Here is a 19,558-nt window from a genome sequence, read left to right as displayed (position 1 = left end):
ACTCAAGGACCGAAACAACGATAAATTGTTAATTACAAGAACGAAAAGAGTAATGAATTACAAATCATAGAGACAAGGCTCCAATTTAAAAACCACAGGAATAAATAACCATGCCTTGAAAATCACTCATGAAGTGACAAATCGTTGTGTCATAGGTTGTCCTCATTAAAAGACAAATTTAGAGTCAAAATCATCCCGGGGGTGATTTGGGGCGATTTTCTCTATATCAGGTATAATATCTGATTTTTTTCCTCCCAAATTAGATACATATGGGACCTCTCTGTACTTTCTGGTCAAAATCACCTCCAAAAAGTCAAAATCGCCTCCCAAGGAAGTTACATGGTTATTTTGTTAAAAAACACTTTGAAAAAATGGTCATTTTGTTAATGTAAAATGTATTTAATGGTTATTTTGGTTAATTTTCCTTTTATTTGGTAAAAATTATATTTTAAAATCTTTATATAACAATTTGTAATTTTATTTTAGTATCCAATACTTATGTAACTGTGAACATGATATATGTGAAATTTGTCGTGTTTTTTAGAGTCTGTTTTTTCAAAACTGCTCTTTTCCGTCAGTTTTTAAATGTGTTCTTTAAGCATATGTTTTCCAAAATAAGAATGAAATGAAAATATGTTTTGTAACAACTCGTCTTACATGGATAAAAAAGTTGATTGGTGAACTCCTTATAAGCTCAACGATGTGGGTTACCAATAATTTCTCATGGTTTTAAGTTGAATTAGAAGTTATTGAGACAACATGTTGCTTTTAACTTGAACATTACAGGTTTCATTTCCATACATGTTACATTTCTATCAAAAAAAAAATTTTTGATTGACCTGGATATCCAATCCGTTATGCAAGCCGACTAATCCCAGAGCGACCACCTGCTTTGCAGATAGCCCGAAGTCACCGCATTTGAACCTCCGTGGCCACAAGAAGATTTTTATTCTTCCTTGGATTTGAACCTGGGACCTCCTGGTACTTTTGATCTTTGCAGCCAAGCTCAAACCAATCAGACACCACCCTTGTAGTTATTTGTATCAAATTAAATACACAAAAAATCAAGATTTGAGAGTTAGAAAAGAAATGCATGATTAAATGATCACCCACTTTTGCAACATGAATCAACAAACCATGCATCTCATTAATCCCTATCCCAATCTACATGTATCAATATTGGGTTCGGTTCAGATAAAAACCAATTTTTCATTGTAAATCATAAGATAAATCTCGACCATTTAATTAAAATTAAAAAAAAAAATCATTAATGATTATTTATACGTCACTATGACATTTATTATTAATATATATTTTAACTTTAACATTCATCATGTATATTCACGTATATAAAACAACGCTTCAATATTCATACAACAGTATGATTTTCACGATAACATTCATGATGAATATATATGTTCACGTGTATACCAATAACTTTTCAGTATTTATACATCAATATAATATTAATAATTAAAATACATTTTTACTATAACGATAAAGGAAGGCGGTCGTGATAGGGAAAAGCCTTTCCTTATTACCAGGAAAAAGAAAAGAGGCCAAATCGCCTGCATAATGAATGTACGTACTATTTATTATGAATATTCATATATGTTCACATGTATATAACAAATTTTCACTATTCCTACATCAGTAAGATATTCATTATAGATGTGCATTTTCACTACAACATTCATCATGAATATTTATGTATAATCATATGTGTATAATAACTCTTTAGTATTCATATTAGTATAATATTTATCATAAATATTAATTTTCACCATAATATTCGTCATGTATATACTTACTATTCATCATGAATATACTACAGTTTCAACTCTATATACTCTACTATTCATCATGAATAAAAGCTTAAAGTTATGGTTTTACACAAACAAACACACAATAAATCAATCAGACAGGTTCTCAATTAGTCTCAATAATGAAGGTGGTAGGTTATGATTTTATACATACAACCACACACCAAGTTAATGAATTAAATCTTGATTAGTCTCAATTGGTCTCGATGGGTTCTTAATTTGTCTTGATGGGTTCCCGATCCATCTCGATAAAAGCTGAAAATGGTAGAATATATTTTTACACACAAACACTAATAAATCAATTAATAGGTTCTAGATGGAAAATGAGGGTGGTTGTTTTGGTTTTACACACATAAACAAACACCAAGTCAATAAATGGAATCTTGGTTGGTCTCGATAGGTTCTCGACCGGTCTCGATGGATGTTGATTATGATGACAAGAATGTGGTGCCAGGTTACGTACTTACAACGTCGAAGAAAATGTTGAAGAAAGTGATGTCGAGTTACGAACTTATAGTGTCGAGTTATTGTACACACTTGAACATACATAAATATTCATAATTAATATTACACACACACACACACACACACATATATATATATATATATATATATATACAACATTTATGTAAAAGAACTATATCGAGATGAATGTCATATCGAAAATAATGAAGAGATAGAAACAAGTGTACATTTTCTTTATAGATATTCACGGTAATGCTCCCTATAGTAAATTCTCGTTTTTAATGTAATTTTTTTTATTGGAATACAATTATTTTTTAAGATAATTTAGTTCAAATATTAAGAAGTAAAATTTTTTAATTAAAAAATTAAAGAAAAATTAATATAATTAAACATGACCATCTTAATCACCTAGATTAATAATATTAATTAGACACTCTATTTCATGTCAATTGTTGGATCAAATACAGATGAAAGACCGAGATTTGCCCCTTGGTTTATGATAAAAATTGGTTCTCATTTGAACTTTTCTCTCTCTCTCTCTCTCTATAGATATATATATATATATGTATATATATATATATATATATATATGTGACATTGATTCACATACAAAGGTTTGATTGTTCATAATTTATTTTCAGTGTGAACTCATATATAACATTGATTCACATATGCATTTTGAAACATTTTTTTTCCAAATTTTTTCAATTATTTGCATATTGATATTAGTTTTTATAATATTTAATCTTATTATTTAAACCGACCCATATATATATATATATATATATATGTGTGTGTGTGTGTGTGTGTGTTGAACTTTATTATATGTTTTTTAACGAATTATGACTTCCAATTATTATTCAATTGTTCTGAAAGTATTTATAACAATCTATTGATTTTAATCATTCTCCTATAAAAAAGACAATTAGCTTTGCACCACTGATAGACTACTTAAAATTCAATTTAAAAGGCCCTACTTAATTTCACAAGCCTTTGTCGTTGTCAGTCAACTACGTAGGGTCTGAAGCCCTTGTGAATCCGTAAATCTTGCCGCAATCTTTTATTTGACATGAAGACAATAGATTCAACAACCCATTTATTTTTGGGGCCAACATGAAAATGATTTTTGAAGTAGGGGTCTAAATGTGAATTAGTTGAAATTACAAGTCCAAGGGTTGATTAGTCATTCAATCAAAGTTATGGACTTGGTTAGAATAAGCTTCAATCATGAATATGGACTGATTGAGAGAACGTATAACTGATCTATGGTCCCCCATACAATATCAATTAATTTCATATCAATCGGAGTGCGTGGGTATACTCTATCAAATATTAGAGACCGTTTATCAATTAAGTGTTTAGCAAAATTATATTAACTTATCGGATGAATATGATAAAAACTAAGAATCTTATCTGATAAGAGCGAGACAATGACCAATAATCTTACTCGGTAAGTGAAGGTGACGATACTTACCACGGTAAATATTCATCAAGTAAATTGTTGTATACAATGCCGTTTTGATGGATTAAAATCTTACCCTGTAACGCCCTATATATGCAACTTAAAGATCGGTATAAAATCAATACAAAAAAAAAATTGATACTGATAAAATTGATACCAAATATAGTTAATTAGTATATAGTATAGACTTATTAATTATAACAGGTTGATACACGTTGAAGAAAAGACTTCCTCATCGCCATAACCTTTCTTTTGCTATTGCTATTAGCCCATTTCTAGTTTAGACTTCAATAAATAAGGTAGCCCACTGGCTTAGATCGGAGTTGTTCAAACCCTCGGAAGACGAGTAGATGGCAAGTCACTTTCTCAAGGAATGGTCTAGGACCGGTTAGAAAGCCATCTATCGGAAACAAGGGTCGAGTTTGAGAAACGGAGTTAATAAATGAAATGGTCTTTTAATAAATAGGACCAACGAGTTGAAAGAGTCGATCCCATCTTGAAGAAGCTAAATATTTGGTCCCTCTCGGTACCACTACAACAAAATCGGATTTATAGGACACTCCCAAATTGTAAGCGGCCTAATAGACATCTTTATAGGACTTAGTTTATAAGACCAAAAAAATGAAGTGTCCTATCTAATGTTGTTGTATTAAGTTTATATGACGTTTTTTGATGTCGTAATAAGTTTTTTTATGACAATTTTAATATAAAGCGTCCCATTATCAACTTTATAGAACATTATTTGAAAAAATGTCCTATAAAAACAAGTGTCCTATAAAAAATCGAGTTTATATGACAATTTATCAAAGTGTCATATAAAGTTGCTAACACGACACTTTGTATTAAAAATATCCTTAAAAACTTTTTAACACCCCCAAAAACATCGTATAAACTTATTACAACACCTTTAGATAGAACGCTTTATATTTTGGTCCAACACCTTTAGATAGAACGCTTTATATTTTGGTCCTATAAATTAAGTCCTATAAAGCGGTCTATTGGGACACTTAATGATTAGGGTGTCCTATAAACCTAATTTTGTTGTAGTATACGATTGGTTTTGATCGAGCTCGAAATTACACATAAACCCCCATAGATGCTTCATTACAGAACCAAAGCAAGACATAACAAGAAGCCAAGTAACTTACTCTAATAAAGAACTTCTAATCACTCTAATGATGTCTGTAAGCGAAACCAGACCATCGAGCAACCCATCACGGTCCACGACCCAAACACGATGAACATGGTTCACCACCACCTTCTCCACCACCTCCGCCACCAGAGATTCAGCGTAGCAAGTCACAAGCTCCCTCGCCGTCAACCCGCCCGATGATGGTCGTACCAAGTTTCTGGTGTATTCCATCACGCTTGCCGACATCCATGATTGCAAATCAGAAGCCGGGCACTCTCGCAGATCGGTCGCCGAAAAAGTACCAATTAGCTTCCTTCCTTTTCCCTGCAAAGTTATTCAACCGATTGGCGTACATAATATGATTGGAAACGACGAATTGAAGCCGAAATTAACAAGTGGTTACGTTTACGAGTTGGGAGTGATCCTCCGATGCAGGATCTGAAGATTCGACTATCGGGACGGCGTTAAGAGAACCAGCTCTCATCGACTTGATGGCGTCGATGACTTTGGTGTGATCAGTGACTCCAAAGATGGGTTCCACCAACGCTCCCACGTCCCGCAAAGAACGCTCCATTACGTGTTTGAGCTCCGATTCGTGTCCCTTCAAGAACTTCATAAGATCCATTTGTGTCACCATTCGGTACGAAGAAGCCGACTCCACCAGCTCCACTCCGGCTACGTTCTCCATGCTACTGTCCACCGGCACTAAAGCACGGTGGATTCCTTTGCTAAACACCTCCATACAGTCCAGAATGCTGCCAAACGTAATACAGTTCATGTTCTATAAACTTATTATATATTTTTTTTCTTATTAACCTGGATATCCAACCCGTCGACTAATCGCAGGACAACCACCTGCTTTGCAAATAGCCCGGAGTTATCGCATTTGAACCTCCGTAATCATAAGAAGTTTTTATTCCTCCTTGGATTTGAACCTGGGACCTTTAGGTACTTTTGACCTTTGGAACCAAGCTCAAACCACTCAGACCACTATCCTTGTGTTAACTTATTATATACTTACTATCCTTGTGTTAACTTATTATATACTTTTAAATAACACTTTAAATAAAATAATCTATTAAGGGGTGTTTAGGATTACTTATAAAAGCTGTATTTTAACTTATTTTAGTCTGGTACCGGTGATGAACTGTTTTCTGGTGTTTGAATAAGAAAAAAGAAACTGTTTATACCGGTGTCAAACCGATGATAAACTGTTTTTGATAAGTTAATCTTTTCTGACTTATGAAAAACTGTTTATTACCAGTTTACAATTTTAACCCTGTTTTATTTAACTCCGGTTTGATACCACATAAGTTAATAAGCACTTTAAAAAAAAAAAAACATAAGTTGTTTTAAATAAACAATCCTAAACACCCCTAAGAATCAAAATACGAAATCGAAACCAACATGCCTGGTGCCAGGGTTTAGTGTCCAAAGGCTGAGACTTTCAAGACAATGGCCGATAACTGACGATACCGGAACCGCCATCCTCTGCTCCAGATTAGTGTCTTCACCGCCACTGCCGCGACCGTCGGGACTATCTCCGGCGATATGAGCCAGTATATCCAACATGGTAACCATCCCTATATAATGCTTTCTAACAGCACCCGTATGCTTATCAGACTCCAATATCATAGACCCACCGGCTCCAATCCAATGACCAGGAGGTGCCGCCACCGGGACCGCCACCACCTGGTTAGCCACCAGGGCGTTCATGGTGTGGGCTAGGGTGGCTGTGTACGGAACCTCCACCAACCTCCGTTTATCTGAAACCAGTTCTTTCACCTTTTTGTCCTTTAAACGGTGCGAATCGATGGTGCCGTGGGTCTTGACACCCATCATTGTTGTCTGCATGGTGGTTAGCTTAGCTTAGATTAGCTTAGATTTGAGAGTCGAAGGATTGAATTAATGTCTGTGACATGAAATGTAAAGGATAGAGGTGGCCGTTGATGAGTAGGTATACGTGGCGGCATAAGAGAGAGCGCATGTGTTTGTATATATATCAGTTTTACGACACGTGGTAGCACATCGCTTTTCATACTCATCCAAAACAATGATGAAACTTATCCTGCATTAAAAATCTTTGTACAAATCTATGAAATGATACGTATAATCCAAGAGAATCATACTTATAGTTTATAGATTCTTCGTGAAATCGAATTGCATTAAGGCTGCACGAACTCGTTGTCTTAAGACAAATTCGTCTGTAGAATTGACGTTGTGTAAAAGATACAACAATCGAATTCAAGTTACAACTTGAACGTAACGGTTAAAAGAGTTTCTGGTGAAGGATTTCGATCTCGAGATTTTCGTAACACCCTTTTACCCAAGGCCGAATAGTAGATTAGAAATGAGTTTTTTTTATTTTATTTTATTAACCTGGATATCTAACCCGTTATGCGATCCGATTAATTTCAGAGCGACCATCTGCTTTGCAGATAGTCCGGAGTCATTGCATTTGAACCTCCGTGCCCACAAAGGGATTTTTATTCCTTCTTGGATTTGGAGCCAAAGTGTCTTGATTTCTTGTGGTAGAGTTTTCATCCTACAAACCTAAAACTATCTTTTTAAAACACCATATGGTTTGTTTTATTCAATTAATTGTGACATTGGATCCGTTAAAAGGTTTCTTTTGTGAAAAACTTTCTAAAGAAAATAATCTAAATTCTGTTGCGTTTTGTTGAAGTAATTTTTAAGCATTACCTTCCATATGACAGGTAGAGATGGTCAAATGAATCCGGCCAAACTAATTAAATCTTAATTTGCATTATTCAAATATATCAGGTTTGTTCGATCGATCACTAACCTATTTCAGGCCAAACTAATTAAATCTTAATTTTATTATGTTATTTTGATCGTGTAAAATCATATTTAATAAATTAAGTAATGTTTATCTGATAAATGTTATTTGATTAGCTACCGTTGGTATACAATCCCTTAGTCTTAATATGTGAGGGGGATATCTAAAGAGATGCACGCTTTGATATTCTATTAGATTCTTTATAGCTTGTAGGCAATGTTCTAAAAAACTCGTTATGGCAGCCGTCATCATGGCATTTCGTGACTTAAGACTTGTGTGTCAGACTATGTTGAAGATATGGTACGTCATGACCAAATATGTGGTTTTTGTAGCGTCATATTTGATTTTTCTCAGACATATATAGTTAATATACAAGAGCTTGATCATTCGATAACTCTAAAATTTATGAGATCTGTGAGAACTTCTACCTTAAGGTTTTGTTTCACATGATTTTTTTATTTGAGTATAGTATTTGATGTATTGATTAACATATGTTTGTGTTAGAGTATGTTTGTTTCATATATAATACAATTTACACCATGAAACTTTTTTACGTGTATTTTTTGTTTCACAAACACAAAAAAAAAAATTCACATTATAATCCCAATACACGTGAAATAAATAAATATTAATCATTATAAAAATCATATGAAATAAAACATTATCCAGCATCCTAAATGTACAATAGGCAATACATTATACATAATCCCTTATCACATGTACGAAGTACTTTTAAGTCCTATTAGAGGTCATGTCCTCGTAAATGTTCAAGATCCGCATGTCCCGCCTCAGCTGCTCCTCTCGCGTGCGTCCCCCTCGACCTGTCACCCTTGACTGTTATGTTCTCAGCAGATTCTCAAGGGTATAATCCTATAAATATAATCACACTTGTTAGTAAAACCAATATTTGAAAGAACATTCAAGGGCATATATGTCATCACACATCTGACTTACAAATAGAAGAGAGACACATGACTTATCGGGTAACAACTTATAAGTTACCACCAAGAGTCACCACCCTCACTTACCTTCTTCGATATCATTCTTTTTCATCAAAATGGATTACTGGTCAGCATCATTTACCCTGTAAATGCTTACCGAATAAGAGTCTTCACCCTCATTTACACAGGTAAGATTCTTGATGCTTCCCATGTTTAACCAACACGCGCTTGTCCGCTAGAGTTTGAAACCTATATATAATCACAATCACAAAAACACACACACACACATATATATATATAGCACATTGTATCTATAGGTTATGCTACATGCACCACTTAAACAGGAAGATAAAACCATAGATAAGCCTAAGAGATATCCAGTTACAACATATGGAGAAACCAACTCCCAGCACACACATGCAAGCACAACATATATAGTCTTGTACAGAAGAACATAAACCAAACCACAACAATAGTTCATAAAAGTTTGACCACCTAACTGAACCCTAATCAACATAACAAGCTGCAACAGCATCCAATCTGATTCAACTCCCTAAGGCTGAACCGAACTGGCTGCTGCTGCAACTGGGTTGGTGCTAGGACCAGCTACACCGGTTTCAGTGGATGGATCATTCCCCCACTGTTTCTCTGATTCCAGGGGCTCAAGAACACAAATTCCACCGTCCGAAAGCCCCAATGCAACTTGATTCGGATCAGAAGGATGAGCAGCAATGGCATTGGGAGACACCAGTAATGAACTGTACACAAGTAAATTTCTCTGTGTTACATGTTATGCAAAATGATTTCATATATATACAGGGTTGGGTTCACATGAAACCAGCCTGTGTGTGAGACTAGAATACAACACTGAAACGTCACAGTAAAACATTGTGAAGATACAAAAAACACCAAACCTTCCCGGCAAACATTCACAATGTTCTGCTGTGAAGGTTTAGAGTTATTTATATAATCTCACGAAAACAGTCTGGTCTCACATGATCTCGGTCTATAGGTAGATTGATACATGGTATCTGTTGGTAGGGAAGTTTATTGTATTACCTGGGGTTAGATGCCAAATATGCTGAGGGATTGATCCGACATTTCAACCTGAGGTGCTGTGATGTGAGGACACTCACACTTCCATCATCAGTGCTCACAAATATCGATTGCCCATCGCATGAATATACAGCATCCGTAATGGAACCGCTTGTTGGTCGGGGAACCCACTGCCAAAATGTTTTGGTTTTCATTAGATAATTAATTAAAAAACTAGATATGATCATCTCTCAATCACCAAGTCTCTTCAATGCTAGAAAATATCAAATGGTTACACATTGCACATACCTGCATCGAACAATCCAGCTTTAAGGGGTCGAAAATGGCAATATGTGTTCCATGAACAACCATAAAAAGCGTCTGATCCAGGTTAAACTGTACACGGGTCCCTCCTACAGGATTGTTTGGTCGTCTAGCAGGAATTTGCAAGAATTTGCTTCCGTGCATTTCCCAGTTATCGGTTTTCCAAACACATAACTGAAAAGTTGGAGTCAAATATGAGGGAACCAGGCACACAATCAACTGTTAATTCTAATGGTAGAGGATTAAAAAGAAGTATTTCTTGAGGAAATTGAGCCAGGAACAGACCTGAGCATCAGCTCCTGATGAAACTAGAAGATTTTTATCAGTGCAGAAGGCAAGCCCGGTTACGCTCTTCTGATGGCCGGTCAGCTTCTTCATTACCTGTAACAGTTCAGAATTTTACAAGTTGAGCGATAATGACTACAACCTTACTAGTCAAATGATAAGCTCGATATATTTATTGTTGGTACAGAAGAATACCTCGTCAACACGAACATTATAGATTTGTACTGAAGAATCTGACATTCCAATGGCAATGATGTTATTGTCATCCGGGTGAAAAACAAGACATGTTGCTGCGGGTGGTGGGTGCATGAATGTCGTCATGGTCTGCACCAAGAAGGAAGCCAGCATTCATTTATAAAATGGAATTTTGTATTCTGAAGAGAAGATTATAGCTCTTTTCCAAGGGAAAAGAACCATAAGTTCATGTAAGAAAAACACAATTACCTTGAATGTGGCCAGATTAAACAAGGATACTTTTCCTCCAGATGCCGACATAACGTAAGAATTATTCTTTGAAAGAGCAAAGCAAGGAACAGCATCTTCGAGATTAGCATCTCTAATATCATTTGTCATTAAGATTCCACTAGAAGGTTGCCACAAATGCGGTGGCACAGCAGTAGTTGCCTATAAAAAGAAAAACACTCGTAAGAGGAAGCCTTCCGAGGGGGAAATAGGTGATGTACCATATGATATTTAGAGACATGAAATTTCAGTACATTTCCTGTCGTGTTTTGCTCGGTTTTTTGCCATTTCCACAGTTTGTGTACAGCATTATAAGCAAGTGCAAGTATCGCACTACCAGAATTTGCATACATAAGCCTTACAATCTGTAAACACAACAAAATCATCAGATGAATCAGGGACTTGATGAACCATGCAAATGAAGATATGCAATTATGCATGAAGGATGGAAGTTAAGAAGAAAAAAAGGAACAAAATGAAGATAATACATATAGTAAAATGCTTAAACATTACCAAATTCCTACATTAACTGCAGATTGAGGGTAAAGGGAAGAAGCTATGGCTATATGTTAACTTCATTAATCTGAGAAGACAAATACGTACCCGTACTGCTAAGAGATTATCAGGAAGTCTCAAGGAACGAAGTTGAGATGGTTCAGTTATTTCCTTTGGCTTCCAAAGATTGGTAGATTCAAGCTCATCAGTGTTTCTAGATCTGACATTTGCCAAATTTTGGCTATCCTGATTCTGGAAATACAAGGAAGCCATTTAATAAACATCAAAAGCAGTAGACGCTGCTAACACTGTTACTATACAAATCTGACTGATCATCAGAAAGATCTAAGGGTCGTTTTACCAAACACTTGCTGGGTAAGCGCTTATCAACAGGAGTCATCACTTTAACTTACCTTGTCCGGTAGCATTCTTGACCATCAAAATAGATTGTTGGTAAGCATCTTTTATCCGGTAAGCACTGCTTACCGGGTAAGAGTCTTCTCCCTCACTTACTAGGTAAGACTTTTGGTCCTTACTAGGCCTCTTACCAGGTAAGTTTCTTGGTCATTGCTAAGCTCACTTGGTAAGGTAAGCGACACATGGTAAGCTCTTACCCGGTAAGAGTATGGTAAACGGCCCCTTAGTCATATTCATTGGCACTATGCTTACCAGAGCAACCATAGCTGCAATCGGTATAGTTCTATCAGGAAATCCTGCGGGTGCTCCAGCTGTTGAACTGGAAGCAGCGGATGCAGTGATGGTAGTGGCCTGAATGGCAGATAATCCATGTAAGAATCACATCTATCTTGGAGTTATATTATCCAAATCCCTATATCAGACTACCTTAGCAACAATCCCAGAAGCAGTTCTAGGAGCTTCGGGTTGATTTTGAATGGATCTTACAAGCCGAAGACCTTCTGCATTCGCAAGTACTTTGACCCCATTATCAGAAGTTGATACAGCCAAGAAAATCCCATCCTTGCTGAACCGAACACAGGGTGAAGCCTGAAAATTATTTAAGAAACCAGTTATGGAAGATATAATTCAAGAACTGGAAAGCACAGCAGGAGAATCTTGAACATATCCATCATGCTGTTACCGGTAATCCACCCTCTGCATTTGTAGTGCTCAAAAGGTGTTTGTTATCCATGTCCCAGAACTTAATTAAACCTTCATCGCCAGCTACCAACAACCTCTTGCTTGCATCGAACTGCACAACACCCAAAGCTTGCTTCCCTAGACCGAGGTATGTTCGTTTGACAGTACCTTCACTTTCATTCCATTCTACAAGGTATGATCCCCCATCGTTACTAGTACCACATGAGAAAAGCCTACAATTTTGCCCATGAAAAAATCAGGAGGGAAATATGCTAATAAGTAAAGAGATCTACCAATGGTTCGGTCGATCAAACATTATAATGAAAAGCCCCTTCTATAAATAAACTGGAAATGATGCATAGATGATGTTGTGGTATACCTCAGTCCATCACTGCTGTATGCCATTCTTGTACAAGTATAACCTGGTGCATCATAATCAAGTCTCGCACCAAAATCATCATATAGCCATGCCTTGATCTTCCCGTCAATAGACGTTGAAAAGATAAACTGGCCAAGATAAATATTTCAAGTTAGAAGAAGACGAACTTCTACCAATAATGTAAAATGTGAAGTTTATAATATTGATATTGAAGGTACTAGTATCATGCCTGAATATTTCCCCTATGATGTGGGCATATAGAATAGACTGGTGCACCATGGCCTTCAAAGGTGTGCTGGTTGGCACCCGTTGCAGCATCCCAAACCTGCACAAAAATGAGAAATTATAGGGACAGTTCATATTATTGTGTCAAGGGTGAATGGTGCAGTAAACAAACCTTAATACTCCTGTCCTCTCCACAAGTTATGATGCATAATTTCCGGTTTGGAATGGCAAAGGCAAGATCACTAACATTGCCAACATGAGCCTCTATCTGAATAAATTAATTAGAATTTCAAGTCATCGACTCCTTGCATTTAGTAATTAGTACAAGAAAGAAAAGACTATAAATACAAGTAAGATCATGATCAACGAGCAGGTTAAAGCAATTTTGACAGTCTTGTTTTCAGCTGGATGTGAAGTTTAGTGATGCTAGAAGTTTATTACATGACACACCTCAAGGTGATCTCGTAACTCATTACCAGCACGATATGCATACAAGTGTACAATGTGTTTTGAGTATGCAACACCTGTTACAGATATCGAAACACATTAGTCATAGCCAAAATCTTCATAGTTACTTAAAATGAATTTCGGTATATATCCTTAAAAGAAGAAAAGTGTTTTGTGTGCAAGATCCTTAAACTGGAAGTGATGTGCACACATGTTTCCTCTACTTTCCATTTAAAAAAAGATGGAAGAGAAATCAACAAATACCTAAAAGCCGTCCATCTGGACTCCACATAACACGGTTTACCGAAACAGGATATTCATTGGCCAAAGAAGCCTGAACAACATGACAGAGTACAGAATCATTATGCCAGGGGGAATAAGTGATTACAAGTTTTATAGGAAAAGCAAAATGGGGTATTGGACTCCCAATCAAGAGTCATGCCTGAAGAGCCATTGAACATGTCGCGATGTTCCAAACATTGAAACTTTTATGTGCAATCCGCAACCTGCTACCTACCTCCCAAAGGGCAATGTCACCGGTGTTTGCTCCAACTGAAATGAGAGAGGAAAAGTCACATGCAAAATTCTTACATACAGAAGATACTTCATTCTGAAACTTGGCTTTTTCCTGGACGGCTGGTTGCCTGGTCAATTGCAAAACCAGAGAGATAGATATGTTCAAGATGGAAAGAACTAACCTAGAAGCAGAGTTTGGTAAACAGGATGAAAATCCATGCTCTTCACATCTGAAGCATGGTTTATAGTTAAAATAACTTTCTTCGGCAAGTCATCAGGACTTAAACCGTAGGCATGGCTCTGACCAGGACGCATGACTGATGATGTAGGGAGATTATTCTGCAGAAGTTCATACATCAGATAAAAAAAGCTACTACACATGCTCAAAACATGGACAACTTGAGGTTGAATAGATATAGAATGGGATCAATAAAGGCGAGAATTCTCCCTGTCCATTATGGTCCCACAAATTCAAGTTTTGCAACTCAAGGAAATTTCATTTGTCTATAAATTTTTGTTATATTCTTTTTTAAAAATTGTTCATTCTTCCGCGTGAAACTAAATCATCTGATACCCAACCCCTTATCCAGCATGCTAGAAAGAAATTAAACAATGAAAATGCAATTTTTAGTGTGAGTAGCATCTCTGAGACTTCCATGAGAACTGAACACACTTCATCATGACAGAATCCAATAGTTGCAAGTCACAAAGACAAACTACAAGATCTACCTGCTCTGGTATCCCAAAAGGTCTTGATCTCTTCAAGGTAAGCTCAGAATCTGCAGTTTCACATTAAATTAGTGGACTGTTCGATCTAGTGGGAGTGTGGAACACTTTAGAATCAATAGCAGAACAACATGTAAATAGAACAAGAAGAGCAAGCATGTCAGATCAAGCATTGCACTTGTCCCATGGAAACATTGTCACAAAGTCACCCCCTAGAAACAAGAAAACCACAGTTTGAAAAGACTCCAGGGACGGCAAAGAAATTGTACTCCTGGATCTTCAACGCACCCAACTATAAATACTGGTGTCTATGTTAAAGGAAGCTTCTACAAGTTTCATTTGCTGCTGTTAGATAAGAGTTTCCAAAGCCATGTGTAGAACCTACTACCATAACTAATGCAATTCATTGATTTTGCATTGTCTTTTGTTACAGCGGTCAACTTTTAAATAGTAAGCTAAATGAGACGGTTCCTTTTTTCCTTTCTCCTGTAACCTTACTTGTGTTACATAATCTGATTGGAATGACTAGAAAATTAGCTTAATATCAAAAGGTGATGGGATGACTCTGTTTCACCTGGATACAACCTAAGAGATTACTTAAACTGATACATGGGATGAAGGTCTTTTAAGTATCACTAGTGCTTAATTAATGCAATGTGATGATATCCCATGATTATATGTATCATATCCGTCTCATCTACCCTGCTCAATACCGCTTCTTAGCTCCTGCTATGTTCATGTATAGAAGAGACATCATCATGGTAGCTAGTGATTAAAATAAAAGCTAGAAGGCACATAAACATGACTTGGTATACTAGGTCCTTGTTCAACTATGTTGCATGAGAAAGACACGTTCAACTTCTGAGGAAAAATACATGTAAAAATATGTAAGCAACTATAAACTCCCAATAAACAAATTAACAAAGGTACCCGCAGCGTTAGGAGCAGCAGGAACGAGAGCCCCTCCAGAAATGGGATGGTGAGGCAAAGAGGAGGGATGGGAGGAGTTGACTATCCCTTGTCCATGAGACGTAGCAAGAAATGCCGGTGCTTCAGGTGGCTGCATTGGCTGAGAAGAACAAAATAATATGTCATTCACATATAAAACTAATGGTAGCAGTTCCAAATGTAAATTGGCTTTTTTTAATTAACTTGCAACATTAACACCTACCGGTTGGAAACCACCTACCCTAAGCACGGAACCCATTAGCTGATTGGGCACAGGGGATGGAGCCTGAGCAGCATTTGATTGCCGACAAGCATGGTCCACAAAGAGAGTTTTGATTTCTGGGTTAGGCTTCGGATTCTTGCAAAGTTGGTGCTGCCAGTTTAGGCTGCAAAAGTTGTTGGAATAAGTACGCCAACAGAGCTTACTTAATAGTGGCAGCAAGAAACTTCTGAGCAATATTACCTCTGGTTTATTAACAAACGTAGCCTTGAGTTCTTGAAACCAGGAAATAGACACTTTTCACGCAAATCTGGGTTTGTGTCAACCAGTTTCTTGAGCTCAGCAAGCAATACAGCCCTGGCTGATTTAGTATCTGTATACTTAGAAAGCTGTTCGTTTTCCCTGAGAAGTTTTCTCCAGTAAACACATCAAACGTATAGATGTAATAAATATGAACATTATTTAAATATTGGTTTGTACCTATTCTACTGTTGCTACTTACGAATGTTGCATTTAGACAACTGCATTCCATAACTTCCAAAAGGATGGTGGAAAAGAAATCCTAGCTGCATTCTGGCAGTAATTTTTGAGTGAAAAGAACAAGGATTCCTTTCTACTTTTTGTCAGTTCTAAGCAACATTTAACCATGCTCTCTTGTCATTGGCCATATTGGAATCTCTTATTACAAATTCCATTTTTTTCACCTACCTCTACCTCTACCTCTCCTTCTCCTATGGCCAATATTCCCTAGGTGCAATTCAACCTTCTTCATTGTATATCTGAATTATAATGGCTAAACTATTATGATGTTTTATTGTCTCAATTATGGATGTGCCTAATAATGTGAAGAAATTCCAAAAGAGTGTGATAAAGTCACAATTCTCTTGCTAGGCTACAGATTCCATATACAGATGAAGATGTGCATGTTAGACAACACCTCCTACAACCACTATATTACATGGAGACTAATTAATATTATCTCTTCTAACATCACCTCCAACAGTTCCTAGTGTCCATAAAATTTCATGAAACAAGGCCCATCTTTTCTCCAATTGAAGTGGCTAGGGCAGACCAAGAAAAGGTGAAGTGTGCAACAACCCTTCAAAAGACATATGTAGAAACTCCTATAACCCCGATGATCTGGTGCAAACCAACCATCCTCTAAGCAGGAACATCAACTAGATAAGAACTTGAAAGCCACATTCCATACAGGTTTACACAACTTGAAAGGACATGTCAAAACCATGATGAATTTTTTCCTTAGAAAAATGTTGAAATAGTTGAATAGGATATACTAAAGTAAGGCGGTTACAACTGAAGTGGGGGGATTCTTCTGTGACTCACATGAAGACCATTCTTTTGCTATAGAAAACTAAATCCAGCAAAATGATTAAGAAAACAACAGTTACAAACTTTTATTGTGTGCATTTTTCCATGACATCTTATGTGATGACAGTCTAACAAAACAAGCACACCAAACAGATTGTATGGTCAACATAAAGATCAAAAGTACCTAAAATTCCCCATGGTTAGAAGGAGTGTCATTTCCTTGAATAGATCTTCATTGAACGTTTTGAAAACTTTCAGTTCATTGTTAAGGATCTCCAAAGCTTTTGCGTGATCCTTCCTGTAACCAACAAAAATATGTTGACAAATTATACAGACTACTGAAAATGATAACAATCAAAAGAGCTTAATTACCTGTCCAAAGCCTCCAGGTATTTCTGTTTACGAATCTCGAATAACATTTTCACCGAATAGCGGTTATCATTAACATGTATGAAACCAGCCAAGTACTTCTCCAACTCTTCCCAATTCCCATTAGTAACCAGATCCTCAACATACTTGACATTACAGAAAAGTCCAGACTCGGATTCCAACCTTAATTCACAAAAATAAAATCATCACAATCCACAACAAATCCCAGAAAGCTAAAAACCAACAATAACCTGAAAGGATTTACCTATGCACTGATTCCTTATAACTCTCTTCATCTAAGAACTGAAGTATCAGAAAAACAAGCTCTTTGGACAGGCCAGCCATCATCTCCGTCTGATTGAATCACATTTCAACAAAAAAACACACAAATCAACTAGGGTTTTCATCACTACTAAACAAAATAACTCGAAACAAAATCAAAATTGAATCAAACAAATTTAAAAACAGTACGTATACATACTAATAATAAAAGAAATTGACGATAATTTCTCTACCGCCTATCTACGCCTCACCTGTAAAAAATTTACACACGAACACACATCAATATACCTCTTAGCAGCAACAACAACAACAACAACAACAACAACGTGCTGTCTGTTGCTAGTTTCCAAGTGTCTCAACAATTACGTTGCTCAACATCGTGAATTCTTAGCTTTCCATACATCGATCGAATACTCAAACCGTATGTATATACATATACATACACATATAGATATGGAGAGAGAAACTAAAAGATCAAATGAAGAAAAGATTACCAGAGACGTGATCGACGCAGAAGACGGAGATGTTTTCTGTGTTCACTTTCTCTCTCTAGAAATTAGTATGTGTAAGAGGAGAGAGAGAGAAGGAACTGTGAGTGAGAACCAGAGCTATCAGGGTGCTATTTATAAAGGTATTTTGGGATTTGTTGGGGTTCGGATCCCCAGACGCGCCTATAAAACGTTACGTAAACGTTCTGATATGGAAACTTTTGACAACACGTGTCACGCGATTTCCACGTCCGTGGTTTTCACTTGCCTACAATCGCGAGTGGGTTTGCGGTGGTCCCCACCATTGAGACTCTTTTAGGTGTAGGCCAACATACATGGACTATCTTATCAGTTTAGTAATAGATAAGAGGTTCTACTTATCAAAAACACCTTCTGGAAGAAGCAATTAAGATATTTACCGATTAAAAAAATGCAATTTTTATTTTAAAATAATATTAAAATGATTATTTTTAATATATACTAGAAGTGCAATGCAACGAGATACATTTTGATTTTAATATTTCATTTGATTATTTATTTTGGTCGATGTTATGATATGGTCTTATGTGATTTTGGAAAAACGATAATATTTTTATTTTTTTTAATAAAATATAAATTTGAAGATATCATAAAAATTTGTCAAAAATAATACGATATTAATATTAAATTAACTATTTAAAATTCCTCACTTTTTTGTGTAATTTTTAATTCAATTTTTTATTATAATTTAATTTAGTTTCGATAACGAAGTATTTTATATTTGGTTTAATAATATAATTTTCTTTTAAAGATAATAATTAATTATTTTGTTCGAACTTGATAATTATCTTAATTATATTGTAAATTTTTTATATTTTAAAATGAGATGTTTATCCTCTATTTGATTATGTTTATCTGCAGTTACTTACACGAATTCAAACATGTAACTTTAATAAGTTGTACTTGTGCATAATCTACTTGTAATCTTGAATTTTAAGTATTATGCATCAATATACAGTACTTCATGCATAAAAAATGATTTTTAAAAGTTTTTGTCAAAAATATTTATAAGATAGTATAGATATATTCGGTGCCAAAATAAATATCCACAATGAAAAAACACACAGTTTTAAAATGTATAATTATTACATTTTTTTATATAATTAAATGACATTTTTACCTTTAATAATAGAGAAAGGAAATTTTTTTGTTACATAATTAAAGGTAGAATTGGAAAATAGATAATTATTTATTTATTTAAATGGACATTTATATCTTTATATTTATATAAATTAAAATAGAAATATACATATTTATATCTTTATATT

At 35.6% G+C, this 19,558-nt stretch overlaps 2 protein-coding genes across 3 annotated transcripts; both read right to left on the bottom strand.

The window, feature by feature from the left end:
* Window positions 1-4,835: 4,835 nt before the first annotated feature.
* Window positions 4,836-6,771, bottom strand: LOC112510209 (SNF1-related protein kinase regulatory subunit gamma-like PV42a). Its single transcript, XM_025115542.1, has 3 exons — window positions 6,294-6,771; window positions 5,286-5,637; window positions 4,836-5,206 (listed from the first exon to the last, which is right to left on the bottom strand). The coding sequence occupies exons 1-3, from the start codon at window positions 6,734-6,736 to the stop codon at window positions 4,895-4,897; spliced, it is 1,107 nt and encodes a 368-aa protein (XP_024971310.1). The 5' UTR covers window positions 6,737-6,771; the 3' UTR covers window positions 4,836-4,894.
* Window positions 6,772-8,970: 2,199 nt separating this feature from the next.
* On the bottom strand, window positions 8,971-18,356 carry LOC112509309 (topless-related protein 4-like). Of its 2 annotated transcripts, none has more exons than XM_025114192.1 (27): window positions 18,258-18,356; window positions 17,963-18,014; window positions 17,747-17,835; window positions 17,485-17,664; window positions 17,297-17,410; window positions 16,027-16,185; window positions 15,787-15,949; window positions 15,546-15,684; window positions 14,619-14,668; window positions 14,072-14,228; window positions 13,816-13,925; window positions 13,638-13,707; window positions 13,377-13,450; window positions 13,099-13,194; window positions 12,931-13,026; window positions 12,702-12,829; window positions 12,324-12,555; window positions 12,068-12,229; window positions 11,894-11,992; window positions 11,333-11,476; window positions 10,984-11,094; window positions 10,712-10,891; window positions 10,463-10,591; window positions 10,268-10,363; window positions 9,968-10,156; window positions 9,683-9,849; window positions 8,971-9,381 (listed from the first exon to the last, which is right to left on the bottom strand). In XM_025114192.1, exons 3-27 carry the CDS (start codon window positions 17,827-17,829, stop codon window positions 9,177-9,179), a joined length of 3,333 nt encoding a protein of 1,110 aa, XP_024969960.1. In that variant the 5' UTR covers window positions 17,830-17,835; window positions 17,963-18,014; window positions 18,258-18,356; the 3' UTR covers window positions 8,971-9,176. The 2 variants fall into 2 exon arrangements, with proteins under 2 accessions (XP_024969960.1, XP_024969961.1); XM_025114193.1 differs by having other exon boundaries at window positions 15,805-15,949.
* Window positions 18,357-19,558: the final 1,202 nt, after the last annotated feature.

This window comes from Cynara cardunculus (assembly GCF_001531365.2).
Source record: "Cynara cardunculus var. scolymus isolate 2C chromosome LG 3, CcrdV1, whole genome shotgun sequence".
Lineage (NCBI taxonomy): Eukaryota > Viridiplantae > Streptophyta > Magnoliopsida > Asterales > Asteraceae > Cynara > Cynara cardunculus.
The sequence above is the reverse complement of the archived record's forward strand: the minus strand, read 5'-3'. Positions and strand labels throughout refer to the sequence as shown.

What these genes read in the sequence shown, in the direction of transcription:
- LOC112510209 (XM_025115542.1), bottom strand. Translation starts at nt 6,736, where the DNA reads ATGCAGACAACAATGATGGGTGTCAAGACCCACGGCACCATCGATTCG. An exon ending in ACACTAAACCCTGGCACCAG is followed by an intron (nt 5,638 to 6,293) that starts GCATGTTGGTTT and finishes TACGTTTGGCAG; the next exon opens with CATTCTGGACTGTATGGAGG. An exon ending in ATCACTCCCAACTCGTAAAC is followed by an intron (nt 5,207 to 5,285) that starts GTAACCACTTGT and finishes ATAACTTTGCAG; the next exon opens with GGAAAAGGAAGGAAGCTAAT.
- LOC112509309 (XM_025114192.1), bottom strand. Translation starts at nt 17,829, where the DNA reads ATGATGGCTGGCCTGTCCAAAGAGCTTGTTTTTCTGATACTTCAGTTC. An exon ending in TGCTGCTCCTAACGCTGCGG is followed by an intron (nt 14,669 to 15,545) that starts GTACCTTTGTTA and finishes GTGAAACTGCAG; the next exon opens with ATTCTGAGCTTACCTTGAAG. An exon ending in ATAATCTCTTAGCAGTACGG is followed by an intron (nt 11,095 to 11,332) that starts GTACGTATTTGT and finishes TTGTGTTTACAG; the next exon opens with ATTGTAAGGCTTATGTATGC.